At 41.4% G+C, this 18,949-nt stretch overlaps 2 protein-coding genes and 1 non-coding gene across 3 annotated transcripts in view; 2 read left to right on the top strand and 1 right to left on the bottom strand.

Moving 5' to 3' along the window:
• The first annotated feature begins 2,271 nt into the window (after nucleotides 1-2,271).
• Nucleotides 2,272-6,106, top strand: RPUSD2 (RNA pseudouridine synthase domain containing 2). Its single transcript, XM_033109514.1, has 3 exons — nucleotides 2,272-2,919; nucleotides 4,193-4,489; nucleotides 5,170-6,106. Exons 1-3 carry the CDS (start codon nucleotides 2,293-2,295, stop codon nucleotides 5,902-5,904), a joined length of 1,659 nt encoding a protein of 552 aa, XP_032965405.1. The 5' UTR covers nucleotides 2,272-2,292; the 3' UTR covers nucleotides 5,905-6,106.
• Nucleotides 6,107-16,016: 9,910 nt separating this feature from the next.
• On the bottom strand, nucleotides 16,017-16,098 carry TRNAS-GCU (transfer RNA serine (anticodon GCU)). Its single transcript has one exon. It is a non-coding gene; the product is annotated as a tRNA-Ser (tRNA).
• A 354-nt stretch (nucleotides 16,099-16,452) lies between these two features.
• The window catches only part of KNL1 (kinetochore scaffold 1), a 58,100-nt gene continuing 55,603 nt past the window's right edge, over nucleotides 16,453-18,949 (top strand). The window contains exon 1 of the mRNA XM_033107491.1: nucleotides 16,453-16,565. The gene's annotated coding sequence lies outside the window, so the exon portion shown is untranslated. The remainder of the gene's footprint in view (nucleotides 16,566-18,949) is intronic.

The following is an 18,949-nucleotide window of genomic DNA, read 5'->3' as shown; positions in this document are numbered from 1 at the left end:
AATACTTAAATCCTTAACATAGTAAGTTAGTTGGAGTTCTTAGTTCAAGTTCTAGCCAGTTTAAGAAGTAAGAGGAATGGATTAAAGTTGTTCTGTCCAATAGAACTTTCTATGATAATAGAAATATTCTGTATCTGAGCTGTCCAATAAGGTAGCCACTAGCTTTATGTGTCAATTGAGCCCTTAAAATGCAACTTGTGCAACTAAAGAAATGAAATTTACACTTGATCTTAGCCAAAAGGCCGAGAAGCGATTAAGAAATGAAATTTAAATTTTATATCATTTGAATTAGTTTAAATAGCTACCTGTGGCTAATAGCTGCTCTATTGTACAGCACAGGATTAAAGGATATTAATTAATTAAGTAGCTCAAAGAATTTTGAGATGGCCTTTGAGATAGGCTGGGATCTATAGAGCCAGGAACAGTGTCTAATACTCACTGAGGAACTGCTCAGGGAACAACCCACTACCACTGATGCCGTGCTGAGGTCCAGCTGCCTGTCACTTGCAAAAGTTGAAAATCGAGAGACATGGTTGATGGAAAGAAAAGCAGGTTTATTCAGAATGAATTCTGGGAGGATGGTGAACTCCTGTCCAAAGGCCTCCTCCCCGTTCCTAGATTGGTCAGAAGATTTTATAGGTACACAAGAAGAACAAAAGAAAGTGGGAATCGGTCAGGCAGGTCCTAGGGCTGACATTCTTCCCGGGGTCTGATCTGTTTTAAGATAATGTTATCTCTGGATTCTGGACCATCGAGGGCTGTGGTTTTTTGTGTATTCCGGTGTCTGGGCGCCTGAGGATTAAGAAATTGCTCTTTTCAAGTTAGGATTTTGTTAATTAAATGGATTAATGAGGTACGTGTAACCTTGAGAAAGGGAATAAAACAGAGTTCTTCAGTTAATCAGGAAGGGCAGAAACAAAGAGGAAATAGCTGACTATCAGGGTGGATCAAACTGCAAACTAAGTCTAACTACAAGTGGCTAGAGAGAGCTATGCGGTGAGTCAAACTGCAAACTAGCTAAGTCTAATTACGTTATTTACTTACCAAATTTCACCCTTACACCACTGAACAGACACTGCAGCTGGCATTACTTGACTGGGCACTGGACACAAATCAGATGCCTCCAATGCTATCTCGTCAGATATGAATGCCTACTTCCTCTGCGTGTGCCTCTGAACCAAAGGTTCTGCCTAATGGATAGAGCCCAGGTGAAAACTGATGTCCAAGCTGTAAGGGAGACTGGGAAGGCCAGTTTCTGGCTTCTACCTCTTGAAGGCAGTACTTATTATATGGGAAATTCCCCACACAAAAGAAGAGTGTTGAGAAGATGCTGAATGTCCAAAGAGTATGACAAATGTCTACTCTATGTGGTCTTGTAGTCTATACCAGTGCTTCTCAAACTAATATGCAGACAAACCATTTGAGGATCTTGTTAAAATGCAGATTTTCATTGAGTAGATCCAGAGGGAAAGAGAATCAAGATTCTGTAGTTCCAACAAGTTGCCTGGTGTGGCCAGCATTGCTAATCCACAGCAAGGCTTCATACAACCCCACAAGGACTCCCTCTCTCTAGACCTCTCTGATATCTCTCTCTGTGTCTGTGCTTCAGACACATTCTGAACAACATTTTTTTTTTTTAAATGACTTATTGAAGTATAATTCACATACCACACAGTTCACTCTTTTGCCATGTGCTGGTTCTTAGACGCCCTGACTTCTATTGATTTGGCTCCTTTTCTGAGTTGGTTTCAGTAATTTGCATTTAAGAACTCCGATAAATAAATCTTCTAATCTACTTGCAGTTTGATCTTGGGACAGGGTAAATGGGAGGCAATTGGGAGTTCTCTAATCATTCTCACGTTGTTAGGGACAAAGTCAGGTGTGAAAACATTGCTTCTGGGCTGTACTTTTAAATACATATATAACAGCTTTATTGAGATATGTCACGTATTATAATATTCACTATTTTAAAGTACACAACACAGTACTTAAATATTCTTAGCATATTTTCAGAGGTTAGCGGTCTGTTCTGTCGCAAATAAAGTCTGTTTTAAATTTAGAGTCTGTTTTGTTTTAAATAAAGCTCCTTTCAAGAGTTTCTCCAGACCCACGGAACTTGTGCGTATCTACATGAAATCAACGCTTTTGGTGAGTCTCCTCACAACCTTCCAATTCTCCATTCAACTCAATCCCTCTCTCCTCAGTCCCCGCCCCGGCACTGGGTCTCATTGTGATTGGCTGGTGCCGAATGACGCCGTCATATCGCGACCCCGGAGCGGTGGCTGCCCGGTTATGTGTCGCGGCGGCCGCCGGTGGCTCGCGATTCTCGTGCCGGGGTACTTCAACTTCTCGTGCCTCCGCTTTGCCAGGACTTGGAGTGGCCGTAGGGGCCCGATGGCGGAAACGCTCTCGACCGGGGCCGACGCAGCGAGCGGGCTGACGGCTCCGGCTCAGCAAAACGGAGACGCGGGCGGCGAAGTGAGGGATGAGTGGCCCCCAGGGTGCCCAGAGCCGGCGGGCCCAGGAGTGGAGCTGGCCCCTGGGGACGGGAAGCAGACCACAGGGAACCAGGAGCAGGCCCCGGCTGCAGCACTGGGCTCAAGCAAGCGGAAGAAGCGGCGGGGCACAACCGGGGAGCGCGTAGTGCCGCCTCCGAAGAAGCGGCGGGCAGGCGTGAGCTTCGGCGACGAACACTTTGCAGAGACCAGCTACTACTTCGAAGGAGGGCTGCGCAAAGTGCGGCCCTATTACTTTGACTTCCGGACCTATTGCAAAGGCCGCTGGGTGGGCCATAGCTTGATGCATGTCTTCAGCACCGAGTTCCGAGCCCATCCCCTGGCCTACTACGAGGCTGCGGTTCGGGCTGGGCGCCTACGCCTCAACGAGGAGCCAGTACAGGACCTCAGCGTTGTGCTCAAGGTGGAGTCCTGATGGAACCGGCCTAAAGTGGCGAGGAAACGGGGAAGGGGTTTTTAGAGCTAGTAGGGCATAGGTACTGGAGTAAAATCAGGGTAATTCAGAAGCTTTCTCGCTTTCACTTGGAACACTCTTAGCTCCCTCCCCCACTCCATTTCTGCAAGTAGCTTCAGTGCTTCAAAATTCAGCCCATTTCCCTTCCATCACGGCGACTTGCTTGTTTCCAAGGGACAGCAGTTGGAATTCTTAGGGCTCCTCTTATGCACTGTCTTGTGGCACTGGCACTGATTACCTCCTACCTTGCGTTGTGATTCTCTGTACAAATAGTGTAATAGAGGTTATCATTTATGTCTCCATGGTATATCCTAGGCACAAAGTTAAGCATTTTAAGTATTTTAACATTTAATTCTAACGACAGCCTTGTGGGATAGATATTGCCACCTCATTTTACCTGTGAGGAAACTGAATTAAGATATACCTCACAGAATTAAGGCAAAAGTGTCACCTCCAAAGCCGATGTTCTTATAACTACTACTAAAATTATTTATCATATAGAGCCTGATATAATAGAATTGTGAACTGTCAGCGATAAAGACCAGAGTTGTCTAGCCCAGTGCTTTGACCCTTCTTTAAAACTTCTTCACGGGTAAAAGGTACTAGACACCCCTGTGAGTAACACTGGCTCACCAGGTTGTGATGGGAGCCCAAGTGATTTCAGCATTTGGGGAATGGATGGTTTGAATCCCCTCTCCCATCTCAATTTTGAAAAGCATAGGTTTGGTCTAACCCTCACATTTTTACAGGTAAGGAAACTGAGGCCCAGAGAAGTTAAGTGACTTGCAGTGAACCTGTGGGAGGAAATCCAGGTCTAGAGCCCAGATTACAGCTTGGTATTGTTTGTTCAAGGTCATTGAAAGTAATGATTTATTGAGGGTTTTTTTGTCCCCACCATTTAAAAAAAATTTACCTTTTAAGTATAATAGTATTGTAGGAAAATACAAATAAACAAAATCAAAACACACCTGTAATCCCATCACTCAGAGATATCGCCGTTAACATTTTTGTGTATATCCTAGGTAGTTGTTTTTCAGTGCCTGCTATCTGCCTCAGTATCTATTCTTACAAAATGGGAATACACTATGCATACTGCTTTTTCTGTGTAAGGATATACTGTGACCATTCTTCCATGTCAATAAATAACGGGAAGCTGTGTATGAAGTTGACTGATTACAGATTGCTGGCCCCTGGGCTGACCAGTTGCCTATGTCATTGGCAGGACAATGACTTCTTGCGGAACACAGTGCACAGGCATGAGCCACCAGTCACAGCAGAGCCTGTCCGCCTGCTGGCTGAGAATGAAGACATGGTGGTTGTAGACAAACCTTCTTCCATTCCTGTCCACCCCTGTGGCCGCTTCCGGCACAATACAGTCATCTTCATCCTGGGCAAGGAGCACCAACTCAAGGAGCTGCACCCATTGCATAGGCTTGACCGCCTTACCTCCGGGGTCCTCATGTTTGCCAAGACAGCAGCTGTCTCGGAGAGAATTCATGAGCAGGTTCGGGACCGGCAGGTGAGCCTCGCTTTTGTATCATGCAGTTTACTTCCTGGGCTCACAAATGCTGTGTGTCAAAAGGGCATCCGTTGAGTTCTGTCTGAAGTGGGTCTTCATGTTTCTCTGGCCAAGCGTCCTGCCTTCAGGGAGGGCAACACCTAAAGTGCCATCTCTTACATTTCAAGAGATGTTTAGAGATGGCACACACTGCCAGCTTCTCGGTAATTTGCTCTTTTGAAGGTTGAAAGTGCTGATTGGCAGAACGAGGTTTTCAAGATTGTGGGGAGAGCCTATTTGGTGGAACGATTGGATGAAATTGGAAGAGGCTTGGGTAGAAGAGTTAAATGGTAGTGATTGTGGTCTTGAGACTTGTCATTCTGGATCAGAATTGTGATACAATTCTGGTACTGAGTGCTTACTGTATACGAGGGTAAATACCAAGTACGTTAGAGCCTCACTTACTGAATTTGTATAACAGCCCTGTGAGGTAAGTGCTTTCTTAATCACATGTTCTAGACAAGGTAATAGGATTTAAAGAGACTAAGTAATGTAGCCAGAATCATGACACTGGAAAACAGTAGAGCTGGGGTTTGAATCCTCTTCTGTCTGGCGCCAGTGCCTTCCTTATCACGTGCAGAGGGCCTGGGCTTCCTGAGGTTAGGCTTTGTGCTGATTTCTCCCTCTTCCCTCCTGTATAGCTGGAGAAGGAGTACGTGTGCCGGGTGGAGGGGGAGTTCCCCGCCGAGGACGTAACCTGCAAGGAACCCATCTTGGTAGTGTCTTACAAGGTAGGGGTGTGTCGTGTGGACGCTCGGGGCAAGCCCTGTGAGACAGTGTTCCAGAGACTGAGCTACAACGGCCAGTCCAGTGTCGTGCGCTGCCGGCCACTCACAGGCCGCACACACCAGATCCGAGTCCACCTCCAGTTCCTGGGCCACCCCATCCTCAATGATCCCATCTACAACTCAGTAGCCTGGGGTCCCTCGCGAGGCCGGGGCGGCCACATTCCCAAGACAGATGAGGAACTGCTGCGGGACCTTGTGGCAGAGCACCAAGCCAAACAGAGCCTTGATGTGCTAAATCTCTGTGAAGGTGACCTGTCCTCGGGACTCACGGCCTCCACAGCTCCCTCCTCAGAGCTGGGCCAGGACCGCCTAGAAGACTTGGCTGCATCTGCCCCCAAAATGGATGGAGTAGCTGAGGCAGCCCCTCAGGATCTGGACACAATGACACTGGCATCAGGGAATGCAGCGGAAACAGATGTTGAGAATCAAGAGATAGACCCCCTCTGTCCAGAGTGCCGGCTGGTGCGACAGGACCCCTCGCCCAAGGACCTTGTGATGTTTCTGCATGCCCTGTGCTATAAAGGGCCAGGCTTTGAGTACTTTTCACCCATGCCGACCTGGGCACAGGATGACTGGCAAGATGATTGAAAGCTGTGGTCTGTGGAGGGATGGCTTCTTGGGTGGGAAGAGGCCGTTGGGGTAGGACTGACCTCATGGGCTGGTACTCAGGGTTTCTATAAGGAGTGAGGTCGGGCTCTTAAAGGACTGGTCACACTTGCTACCTCCTTCCTTCCTTTCCCTCCAGCTAGAGTCTGGGGACTTATTGGTTTGTAAATGTATTCCTTTTTCTTAGGAATACATGTCTGGTTTTCCTACTGCTGCTTTTTTTGTGTTTTTCTTTACTATTGAGGTAAATTCACAACATGACAATTAACCATATTAATGTATACAATTTAGTGGCATTTAGCATATTCAGTGTTGTGCAACCATTGCCTCTTCTTTAGTTCCAAAACATTTTCATCACCCAAAAGGAAACCCGTAGCCATTAAACAGTCACTCCCCATTTTCCCTTCCTCTCAGCCCATGGTAACGATTAATCTACTTCTGTCTTGATGGATTTGCCTATTCTAGACATTTCATATGGAATCATAAATGGAATCATGCAATAAGTGACATTTTGTGTCTGTCTTCTTTTGCTTAGCATAAGGTTTTCAAGGTTCATCCAATTTACAGCATGCATCAGTACTCATTCCCTTTTTGTGGCTGAATAATATTCCATGGTATGGGTATACTACATTTGTATATCCCTCAAATATCTTCTTCTATTTTGTAGCTTGTCTATACATTTTATTGATAGTGTCCTGTCATTCACAAAAGTTATAATTTTTTTTTCCCTTTCTTCCGCTTCCTCCCTACTCTGGTTCAAGCTGTAGTTTCTCAGTCTAGTTGTGCAGGACACAGCTCCCTGGCCCATGCTGGTAGTATGAGCCTTGCGCTCCCCCTCCCCCATCAGCACTCACAGGAGCACAAAGCAGCCCAGCAGTGTCAGTTCACGCCAAGCTCTGGCTGCAGAGCAGCCCAGCTCCAGGGAGAGCTGTTGTTCACAATCTTAGATGTAGAGGGCGCAGCTCACTGGCCCATGTGGGTATCGAACTGGCAACCTCTGTGTTAGGAGCACGGCGCTCCAATCACCTGAGTCACCAGGCTGGCCCTAATATTTTTTTATTGTGGTAAGAACATGTAGCAAGAGATCTACCCCTTAACAACTTTTTATGTGTACAATACAGTATTGTTAACTATCCACACAATGTTGTGCAGCAGATCTCTAGAATTTAATCATGCATAACTGAAACTATACCCGTTGAATAGCAATTCCCCATTTCCCCCTGCTCCCAAAACCCTATATCACTATTCTAACTCTCTGCTATGTATTTGACAGTGTTAGATGCCTGAAAAGAAAACCTTGGTTTCCTTTACTCACTACTTACAGAATACAGTTCAAATACATGGGGGTTTCCCCACACCAAGCCAGTCTCAGACCAGCTAAGTGTCCTATAGTTTAACTCAGTTCCGACACTATCTACCTGGAGATAGCATCAGATTCCACAAATTAAGGGCTCAGGCCCACAAGACTGCCCCCACCTCAGATGCCAGTCTCAAGGCCAGGTTGTCACCTGTGCATCTGACCAACCATAAATCAGGGGTTCTTATAACTGTCCTCAGGTTCAATCCTTTACTAGAATGGCTCACAGAACTCAGGAAAATAGTTCACTTGCTAGATTACAAAGGATATGAATGAACAGCCAGATGAAGAAATACGTAGGGTAAGGTCTAGAAGGGGCACAGGTGCTCTGACCTCATAGAACTCGATGTGTGGATGCCTTCTTGTTCACCCACCTGGCAGCTCTCCGAACCTAGTCATTTGCATGTCTTCTTTGGAGAAACATCTATTCAAATCCTTTGCCCATTTTCCAGTTGGGTTGTTTGGATTTTTTGCTATATTTTTGAATACTATTTTCCTTATATTTTGGAATATTAACCCCTTATCAGACATATGATATGTAGATATTTTCTTCCATTCCATAGGTTGCCTTTCACTTTGTTAATTGTTTCCTTTGCTGTGCAGAAGCTTTTTAGTTTGAAGTAGTCCCACTTATCTATTTTTGCCTCTGTTGCCTGTGCTTTTGACAAGTTTTAATTTTGATGTAGCCCAATTTATTTATTTTTTCGTTTGTTGGTTGTGCTTTTCATATTATATCTGAGAATCCATTGGCAAACCCAAGGTCATGAAGATTTACCCCTATATTTGCTTTTAAGAGTTTTATAATTTTAGCTCTTACATTTAGGTCTTTGATCCATCTTGAGTTGATTTGTGTATATGGTGTGAGAGAGGGATCCAACTTCTTTCTTTTACATGTGGATGTCCACTTTTCCTAGCACTATTGGTTGAAGAGACTATTCTTTCCCTATTGAATGACCTTGGCTCTCTTGTAGAAAATCATTTAACCATAGATGTATAGGTTTATTTCTGGACTCTTGATTCTTTTCCACTGATCTCTATGTCTATCCTCTACCAGTACCACACTGTTTTGATTCCATTCCTGCAAAAGAGGCTGATGGAATTTTTTAAATTTAATTTTATATTGTGTTAAAAAACAAAATTTACCATTCTAGCCATTTTTAAGTGTACAGTTCAGTAATGTTAAGTATATTCATATTGTGAAACAGATCTCGAGAATTTTTTCCTCTTGCATGACTGAAACTCTATACCCATTACACTACAACTCCCCTTTCCACCCCCTACCCCCAGGCCCTAACGACCATCATTGTACTTTCTGTTTCTATGAATTTTATTACTTTAGATACCTCATATAAATGGGATTGTATACTTTTGTCTTTTTGTAATAGGCTTATTTCACTTAGCATTATGTCTTCAGGGTTCATCCATGTTGTAGCTTGTGACAGAATTCCTTCCTTTTTAAGGCTGAACACTATTCCTTTGTGTGTGTATATATACCACATTTTTATCCATCATCCATTTATGGACACAGGTTGCTTCCACATCGTGGCTATTGTGAATAGTACTACTGTGAACACGGGTGTGCAAATACCTCTTTAAGTTCCTACTTTCAATTCTTTTAGTTATATCTCCATAAATGGGATTGCTGGATCATATGGTAGTTCTAGTTGTCAATTTTTGAGGACCCTCCATACTGTTTTCCATAGCAGCTGCACCATTTTTACAATCCTATCAACATTACACAGGGTTCTAATTTCTCCACATCTTCGTCAACACTTGTTATTTTCTGGTGTTTTGATAGTAGTCATCCTAATGGGTGTGAGGTGATACCTCACTGTAGGTTTGATTCGCATTTCCTTGGTGATTCGTGACATTGCGCATCTTTTCATCTGGCTGTTTATATATCACTTAGAGAAATGTCTGTTCAAGCCTTTATGCATTTTTAAATCGGGTTATTTGATTTTTTTGTTGTTGAATTATAGGCGTTAACATGTCCTGGATGTTAACTCCTTATCAGAGAGATGATTCGTAAGTATTTCCTCCCATTCCATATGTTGTCTTTTTGTTCTGTTGATTATATCCTTTGATACACAAAAGATTTGAAGTTTAATGTAGTCCCATTTGTTCATTTTTGTTTTTGTTGCCTGTGAAGTTGATAGGATTTTGGTCGAGATTGCACTGAACTGTAGATTGCTTTCAGATAGTGATACCATCTTTTCTGTTTTTTTTAATCTTTTTTTTAGTGGTATTATCATCTTAACAGTATTAAGTCTTCCAATCCATGAAAATGGGATGTCCTTTCCATTTTTTTTAGGTCTTTTTAAATTTCATCCAGTAATGTTTTGTCATTTCCAGTGTACAAGTCTTATACTTGCTTGGTTAAATTTAAGCCTAAGTATTTTATGCTTTTTGATGCTATTTTAAATGGAATTGTTTTCTTAATTTCATGTTTGGGTTGCTCATTGCTAGTATATAGAATTACAACTGATTTTTGTGTTGACTTTGTGTTCAACTTTGCTGAATTTATTAGCTTAATAGTCCTTTTTTGTGTGGATTCTTAAAGGGTATGTATTTTTTTCATGTCATCTGCAAATAGAGATAATTTTACTTCTTCCCCTCTAAACCCTCTGTGTACTCTTCCTTTCATTTGAAGCTTGTCCATGTTTTGAAAACTGCAACATTTTTATCAGTCCTTAACTACATCAGAACAGTAAGAATTGCCTAGTAAAGTTGAACATGGACATAACCAATGATTCCATTTCTAGCTATATAACTAGAGAAACATTTGTACATGTACCCCAGAAGACATGTATAAGAACATTCACAGCAGCAGTCTTATAATAGCAAACAACTGGAGATGACCAAAATATCCATCCATAGGAGAATGGATACCTAACTTTATTTTCAAATAATTGTATACTAAGTAGCAGTGAAAATGAATGAATTACATGGATAAAACAGTGTTGCATGAAAGAAATGGATGAGTAAATATGATTCCATTTATATAAAATTCAAAAACAAAACAAAATGTTTTTTAGGGATATATACATGCATATTTGGTAAGAAAAGCAAGAATATGATTAACACAAAATTCAGTAAAGTAGTTATATCTGGTAGGAGAATGCCAGCAGGGAGGGGCACACAGGAAGCTTCAAAGGTGCTAGAAACGTTATGTTCTTAAGCTGGGTCATGTATACATGGCATTGGTTTTATTATTCTTTTAAACTGTACATATACAATATATTACATATGTATATATTGTATCATTGTATGTATAATATCTTTCAAGATAAAAATTTTTTAATAAAAAATATTTTAAAAACTTTTTTTTTAAAACTTTGGTTATCTCTGAAATAGTGACTCCTCTTAGTCACCCACTGCACACAACCCCTAAGGTCTGTTTGACCTCCATGCAGCTGGGTTGGGTACCACACCCAAGTGCCTCCATCATGGGTCACTTTGATCAGGGATGGAAAGAGAACACCATATGTATGGTACTTTGGAGACTATAATGATAAGCAATATATAATAATTCACAAAAGTGACCAACTACTTCAATATGTCTTAGCAGATTAAAATACTGCTTCTTTATTATAAAAGAACTGAGGGATTTAAAAGTAGCGTATGGCTTTGGTAGTGTAGATCTGACATGCTCTCAGACACAGAGCCCTGTGCCTTGCATTTTGTAACACATTACCATGGCATCTACACAGTGATTCTTGAAAATACTTCAGTAATTCAAGTAAATAATAAATGATGCCATTTTTCAGGTTCTTTTTTCTTGTCAACTTTCCAACATTCTAAATGTGGAAGTTAGGTTAAGGATTTTTAAAGAATAGCTGTATATCTCACCCTAAATGTGAAATCATCCAGAATCAGAACTGTGGCAAATATATAAGGACTAGGAATTTTATAAGACAAGAAATGCCAAAGATTGCCAGCAAACCACCAGAAGCTAGGAAAGAGGTGTGGAACAGATTCACCTCACAGCCCTCGAAGGAACCAACCCCAGTGACACTTGATCTCAGACTTCTAGTTACCAGAACTGTGGGACCATTTCTGTTGTTTAAGCCAAAAAAAAAGTGTTTTTTTTTAGTTCTGCATCATGGGCTAAAACAAACACTGCCTCTGTTACTTGCTAGGTTATATTAAAAAAAAAAGATTACTGACAGTCATTGAAAGGAGAATTGGGAGTGATAATTTCAGTGAGTACACAAAAACCACTGTCAAGGAGCTATTTCAATTTTTTATAAGTGAAGATATATATATATGAATATATATATGAATATATATATATGTATTTCAGATGCCAAATTGTCATGCAAAATTTTAAAAATCAGAATTTTAAATCCATAGCTGTATTTACGATTAACAGAAAGTTGATCGTTGAAATGACTCCAACTTTTTTAATGGTCTGTTTTTGTCATTCGGTATGCTATCATAGTTCATAACAAATGCAGCCTTCATTTGTCCATCAGTAACACCTAAGCATTTACTGAAGGAATTTGATCAAGAATTGATGAATACAAATCAAAATATTCAGATAACAATATTTAAGAAAGAATCTTTGAGAAAGCCAGAGGGAGAAAAATCCTCAACGTCAATGACCCTTTATTTAGCCCAAAGAGAAATATGAAAAATGTATGACTCCATAGTAACACAATCAAAAAATGAATTATTGCTTCTGTTTCTAACTCCTGGAACCACTAGTTATGTCCTCAGGTCTTGTCTTCATTCATTTACTTCACCCTATTGGGGTTGGGTTCAACCCCATTTTACTTCATTCTGGGGATTCCAAATGAAAAAATTATTTTGAAATTTGAAATGTGGGGCATTGCTCCTACTCAGTATGATGAGAAGGAATGGTGTTACTGGTTGTTGCTTGCTAACCGTCCATAGCTATCTCAGCGGAAGATACACAAAGCATGGGATATCACAAGCATTATTCCCCATTTCCCCTAGCCTGTTGGTGTTTATTCACTTTGTCTTTCCTGAGTAAGTTTACTATAAACTAGATTTTCGTTTTTGCTCTACTGATCTTCAATATGAAAAACTCATTTCATTTTCAGCTCAGTACACCCAAAAACTGTCATATTAGGTTGGTGCAAAAGTAATTGTGGTTTTTCCAATTATTTTTAACCTGTTAAACCACAATTACTGTTGCACCAACGTAATAGCAAGGAGGATGTTTTCAGATGATAGCATACAGCTCAGGAAATGATTTGAGCCAAGAAAAGTGTTTCTTGTTGGTCTTGCACACTCAGAGAAGAATGCCTGAGTTCATTCTTGAACATCCCCAGGCCTTGTCATGACTGTCTTCCCAGAGATGGTTCTTCAGTGGGAACACACTACCGAATGGTGAGACACAGAAGTCACTTCTGTTGTTGCCTGCCTCTCAAAATCAATCTTTGCAAATCCTGCAGCCTGGATTCTGGGTTTTTCTTGCAAGAGTTAAGAAACAAACTGTAGACAAACCAACAAGTCTTCATTGATTTCAATGCTTCATTCAGAGCTATTTTATGTAAGAGCTGCTGTCACATAAGCACCGCTGTAAACCATCACCAACTAAGTACTGGACAGTTCTTCCCTGAGCACCTCATCTCCAGACAAAATGGGTCTTCCCGAAGCTGAACTTGGAGAATGAAAAACTATTTCCTGGCACTTAAGTAAGTCGTAAGTGAGCTGGAATAGCTTGATAACACATTTGACTGTGCAATGGTTCTTTCTCGAATGGCCTTCTAGAATTTGTAGGGTCCTGCAGTAGTTCAGGGTAGGACTTGTGAAGAGGAACCCTGGTATTGGTGGAGAATGGTTTCCTTGAGCTGTGGTTTGTTGACAGATTTCAGGGAGTAATGGGGATCTTTCCAAACGTAGCAGCCATTCTGGTAGAACTATGTTGTCCTTCTTGCACTTGCAGCTGCTCCAGTAGATGGCATCTCTAACTCTTTTACTGCCTTAATTACTAAATTTCTTTTATTTTCTTATTTTCTTTCTTATTAGCTTCAGGTGTACAAAACAATGTAATAGATATTTATACCCCTCACAAAGTGATAACCCCCCTCCCCAATCTACTACCCCTCTGACATTGTATACAGCTGTTACATTTCCACTGTCTCTATTCCTTATGCTGTACTCCACTTCTTGTAAATACATATATATATAAAATATATATATATATATTATATATATATATAATTGTAGTTGACATTCATTATTATTCCACTTCAGCTTCAGGTGTACACTGTACACAGGCAACTACACCATCCATGAAGTGGTCTAATAAGTTAGATAACTAATCCAAGTATTTCCCTCCCCCCCCACCCCCGGGTTTTTAAATAATCTGGCATGTCGTTGATTCTTTCTCTTAGAAAAAGGTTCAAACAATTCTCATACAAATAGATCAAGAGATCACAGACGTGCAAAAAATAGACTGTCTTAGCAAGTCTTACTGTAATTTCATATGAAAGAAACCACAAATGAACTAAGCATGCAAACAGGTACAGAACTGAGGAATTTCTTATTTTTTCTTTAGACACTTCTAGTGCTTTGTGTATTTTTAGAACTTCTATTGCTGAAGATTTTCCTTTGAGAAGAGAATCCACTCAATTTTATTTGTAGACTGGACACATTGATAGACCTTATTAATTTTCCATAGGAAGTCATCACTGCAAGAAGCAGGCAAAACTCAGAAAAATGATGCAGCCTTACTAGTCTTTAGAGAGGTTGCAGCACTCATGGGCACTGTCTGGCAAGTGCTGGGGGACACACAGGGAGCTACAGGAGCATCTAGGAGGGCTGCAAAGCTCCTGAAGCGAGAGAGAACACAGGGACTAGTTGAAAGAAATCTAAGGAGCTGCAGGTTGCAGGGCTGGGGGTGGGGTCTGTTGATGGGTGGGGATGACGCATAAGCTGAGAGCTGAAGGAGGAGCAGGAGCCAGCCAGGCAGGGGTAGATGGGAAAGAGGTTTGGGGAGAATGCGTGCCTGTTCCAGGGAGAGGCGTAGGGACAGCATCTGCAAAGGTCTTGGGGGAGAGAGCAAGACCTAGTTCAGGGAAAGCTTACGATCAATGTCTTGAGGGTGCTTTAGAAAAGTCCCTCAGGGGCTCTTAACTTTTTTGTGACATAGACCCCTTTGGCAGTTGGGTAAAGCCTATGAGTCCCTTCTCAGAATATTGTTTTAAAATGCATAAAGTTAAATTTGTTGGACCACAAAGGCAACCAATTATGTTAGAATACAGTTATCAAAATATTTTTAAATGTTTGATATAATAATGCATGTACTTCTTTATAGATGCATAACATTACAAGATGTAATGGCAGGTCTACCAATGGCTACCATTATTTTGAACTAGTGATGAGCATAAAGCAATAACAGTAATGAGATACAAAATATCCATAATTTCTATTGGTGACAAAATCACAGATAAGGTTAATATTACTGTACTTTGTTGTTTACCTTTATTGAAGGAAGCGCTTTCAATTAGAGATTAATGAAAATAAAGATGCAGTTTTTTCCCCCAAATAACCAATTGAATTTTATCCATGGTCCTTTGGGAGTGTGTGGAATTCAGACAGTAGCAGGATGGTGAACGGATTAGAAGGCAGGGCTGAAAACAGGTGCTAGGGTGACCCTCAGCCCAGGAAGTATCAATATTCCAAAGATCAATATTCTTGGATTTAAGAGGAAGAAGCCAGTGGAGCTGGCTGAGCAGATGCTACGGCCTTCCACTCTCAGTGCGGCAAACCTTGCTGAAGCACCTGCCACGTGCCAGGTTTCAGGGTACCATGCGGTGCAGAGAGAACGTGTAAACCATTTATTTCCGCAAGGGACTGATGAGCCCTTTGTACTAATCTCCAGCACGGTATAAGATGGTGGTTAAGAGCCACCAGCGTTTGATAGACTTAGGTTACACTGCCCTTTTTGCAATTACATAAGCTGTCTAACCTTGGGCAAGTTTATCTTCCAGTGTTCTCATCTGTAAAATGGAGTAATAAAAATATCTATCATAATCACATGGTTATGGTGAGTGATGTAATTCATTGTGGTGCCTGTGGCTAAATACTGGATAAATAAAGGTTGTTAAATGTGAGTCGAATGCACTTGCCTGATGACCTTTCAAAATTGGAATTTCTCTTTTTCTGTTTCTATGCCTCCCTCTCCGCTTAAATCCAAGAAAGGACTTAACATTCTTCTTTCGGAAGGTAGCCACATTTCAGGTCTTCAGTCTCTGGCTTCTAGATAACATACAACCAGGGTTTCACATGTTGTCAACATCTTTTTAGTTTTCCCACTGTATATTTTTTTTGAGCACCTGCAGCCTGCTGGGGACTGGAAGAAAATCCTGAACACTGTCTCGCAGTAGCTTCTGAAGTGAAACCTGATATTTCATAGCAAGGACAATTATTAAAAACTCTGGGGTAAAAGTCCACAATAATTGAAGCCCCTCAATCAGGAGCTAGGTTAATTAATGTGGAGCAGATCAGCATTGAAATATATGGGAATAGTAATAATACTAGAATTTTATGTATTGTTCACTTTATATAAAAAGAAATTAAATCTGTTGATGCCCAGAAAATGCTCTTTCCTTTATCTGTCAGGTCAGAATGCTCCAAAAGCCGCCCGCCTTTTAAATATCTCAGACGAGATTGATGGCGCTAGAATAAATTGACTAGTAAATCATACTTAAGCTATTTCCACTTTGCAAATAAATTTACACGCAATCGAAGCAAAAGTCACCTTCGACGAGGATGGGATTCGAACCCACGCGTGCAGAGCACAATGGATTAGCAGTCCATCGCCTTAACCACTCGGCCACCTCGTCCCAAAAGCCTACCCCTTCCTGGTAGCTATAGGGAGTAATACTAGGGGGATGTGACGCAATATTATGGACGCCGCCATTTTGTACGGAAGCAAAGAGCCGATCGTTTTTATAGCAAGTAATCAAGAGAAGATGGCCGCTCCCATATTATGAGGGAGATGCAATGGGGGAAACAAGGAAAATTCTGTAGAAAATGAGAAACTTTGAGGAAACTGAAATTGGTCTACACGTTCGAAAGGAAGTTTGATTCCAGGAGCCTTAGCAATAGAGGTGGTCTGGCTTCTTAGGGGCGGGGCCGACGCATAGAATGACTTTGCGCATGCGCATCATCTAGGCGGTTAGATTTGAATACTGCACGGAGGCAGTGTGGGCCTGTGAGGTGACGTCGAGAGCGGCGGTGACTTCCTCTCTCCGGAGCGCGGATCCCAAACAAGACTGAGGAGAATTTATCAAGCAGAAGGCCGCGGAGGGTAAAGACAATGACCCTTTCGTTCTGGGCTCCTGGGCGGGGGGAGGCTTTAGGTTTTGTCTGAGCACTAAACGTCCAGCGGTGGAAGGTGGGGGACGCTCCCTCAGTCAGGCGGCCCCCGAAAGCGCTGGGCCCAGGGTAGAAGCTTCTCTCTGGGTGCGTGGGGCTCTCTTTCTTCACCTGGGCCAGCACACTGTGCCCCTTCCTTCTCCGTAGCACTTTCCATCCACACCTGGGCCCCTCGGGCGGGCTCGACTTGCGGATCCGTAGCTCTCTCGGCGTCCGGGTCCGCGGCGCCCCGCCCTCCTGTCCTGGCTCCCGGACTCTTTTCTCGCGTCCTTGCCGCTTTTCCCTAGGGAACTCGCGGCTGTTTGTATTTCTGACTCAATCTTTTCTTAGCTGTAAATGAAGTGACAGCACCAATAAGTGAGTTTAAACTCTCGGCTTGTCGTGGTTTATTTGCAGTGTCTTGCAGTGCTGTTACTGCAGATGTAATAACGTGAGTAAAGCGGTATGAGTACGCCACAAATAAGTTTTTAAAAATCTTCCTTTGCCCCTTATTAGCTCAGAGTTAAAACCCCTTTTCTTGCTGTTTATCTCAATACTAGAGTTGAAGAAAACAAAATTTTTTAATTGCCGATTGGAATTTTAAAGGTAAATTTATAGAGATGCAACAGAAGACTAAAGCAGAACTTACTCTAGATACTAAGTTTAAAGTTTTCACTTCAGTTGAATTGGACCAATCGAATTCCTCAGATATTTATTGCGTTCCTTCTTGTGCTAGGGCTGGGAGCGGATGATTCAGAGTCCCTACTCTAAAAGAGTTTACAGTCTAGAAAGGGAAATAATTAATATACACAACTATAATACAAGACAATGTGCAGGATTATAGGACATTCTAAAATGGTATGGGAACACACAGAAGGGAGAGCTTATTTGGTACCTTTAACAATGGTGACCAAAGGAGGCTTCGTGGAGGAAGTGGCGTTTGAGGTGTAACTTGAAGGGAAGAGTGATTTACGGAGATAAGCTTAATGTATCCGAAGATTTTGCTAATTAAAGGTTAAGTTCAAAGCAGTATTCTTCTTGACTAAATGGGTGACTGGAAATGTTTACAAGATGACAAACCGATGAAAACTGAGTACAAATGTTAGGAGTGTTAGTATTAATGATGTTTGATGCTAAATAAGAGACTGTAGAAGATTCTCTAGGTATTGATAGGATGGCTATCCAATAAAACTTTCAGTGATGATGGTGATGTTTTATATATGCACTGTCCAGCTCGGCACCCCTTAGTCACATGTGACTATTGAGCCCCTGAAATGTGGCTATTGTGGCTGAAACACTGAATTTTAAATTTTATCTTATTTTAATTAATTTACATTTAAATAGCTACTGTATTGTACAGCACAGGTCTAGAGCCTGCAGGAGTGAACAAAGACCCAAAAAGTAAATATTTCAGGCTTTTCAGTTACATGGTCACTGGCATGGTCTCTGTCATACATTCTTTTTTATTTGTTTTTTGTTTTGTTTTCTACAACCCATTCAAAATGTAAGAAACAAAACCACTTTTAAGGGCCCATTTGGCCCAGTAGCCACAGTTTGCAGACCTCTGGGTTATTTAGATTAGTAGTAGTTCCCAAAACTTTCTTGGCTCATGGTGCCCTTAGGTCAAAAGAATTACCTAACAGTTCCATTTATTAAGTAGTCAGGTCCAAACCACTTAAAAAGTTGTTACATAAATTTATGTCCTGACCACATAGTAGCCATTTGAAAAAAGATACTATGCATAAATTGAAGGAAAAAATAACATCTTTATTCTTAACAATCACAATTACTTACTAATTGGATATGCGTGCCTGTTGAACACTGCACAACTTCTCAAATCTTGGAATCAGATTGGACTCTGCCTCCCTCGTTTCCTGTACCAAACGGATTAAAGTAACAGCTTTATATCATCTGACAAAGATCCAGCTTTGCAATAATATGTTATTAACACTAATGTAATATGAATGGGTACTACTTTGAGCTAGTAGTTCACACAGTACCTGACAGATATTGAAAATTGCTGTTTCTCTCAACATTTAAAATATCCCTGGACACCTCTGGGAGTATGCTGTAGCACCCCTGGGTTCCAGGTACAGTTTTGGAACCAATCAATAATCAACTAATGTGGCAGTGATCAAGAGTTCAACCATAACAGCATTTTATAAATGAGGCTTAACATTGGGGATCTGGAATCTCCTGTTTCTGTTGAAGGTGGAACTTACATTATGTAATAAATAGAATATTTTTAAAAGGAGACTTTAATAATTTTTGAACCTCATCAATTAAGTGTCAACTGGTCTGTAGGTTAGACAGGAATGATTCTCAATGACTGTTTCT

Source organism: Rhinolophus ferrumequinum, chromosome 6 (assembly GCF_004115265.2).
Source record: "Rhinolophus ferrumequinum isolate MPI-CBG mRhiFer1 chromosome 6, mRhiFer1_v1.p, whole genome shotgun sequence".
NCBI lineage: Eukaryota > Metazoa > Chordata > Mammalia > Chiroptera > Rhinolophidae > Rhinolophus > Rhinolophus ferrumequinum.
This window is presented reverse-complemented; position numbering and strand designations above follow the sequence as displayed.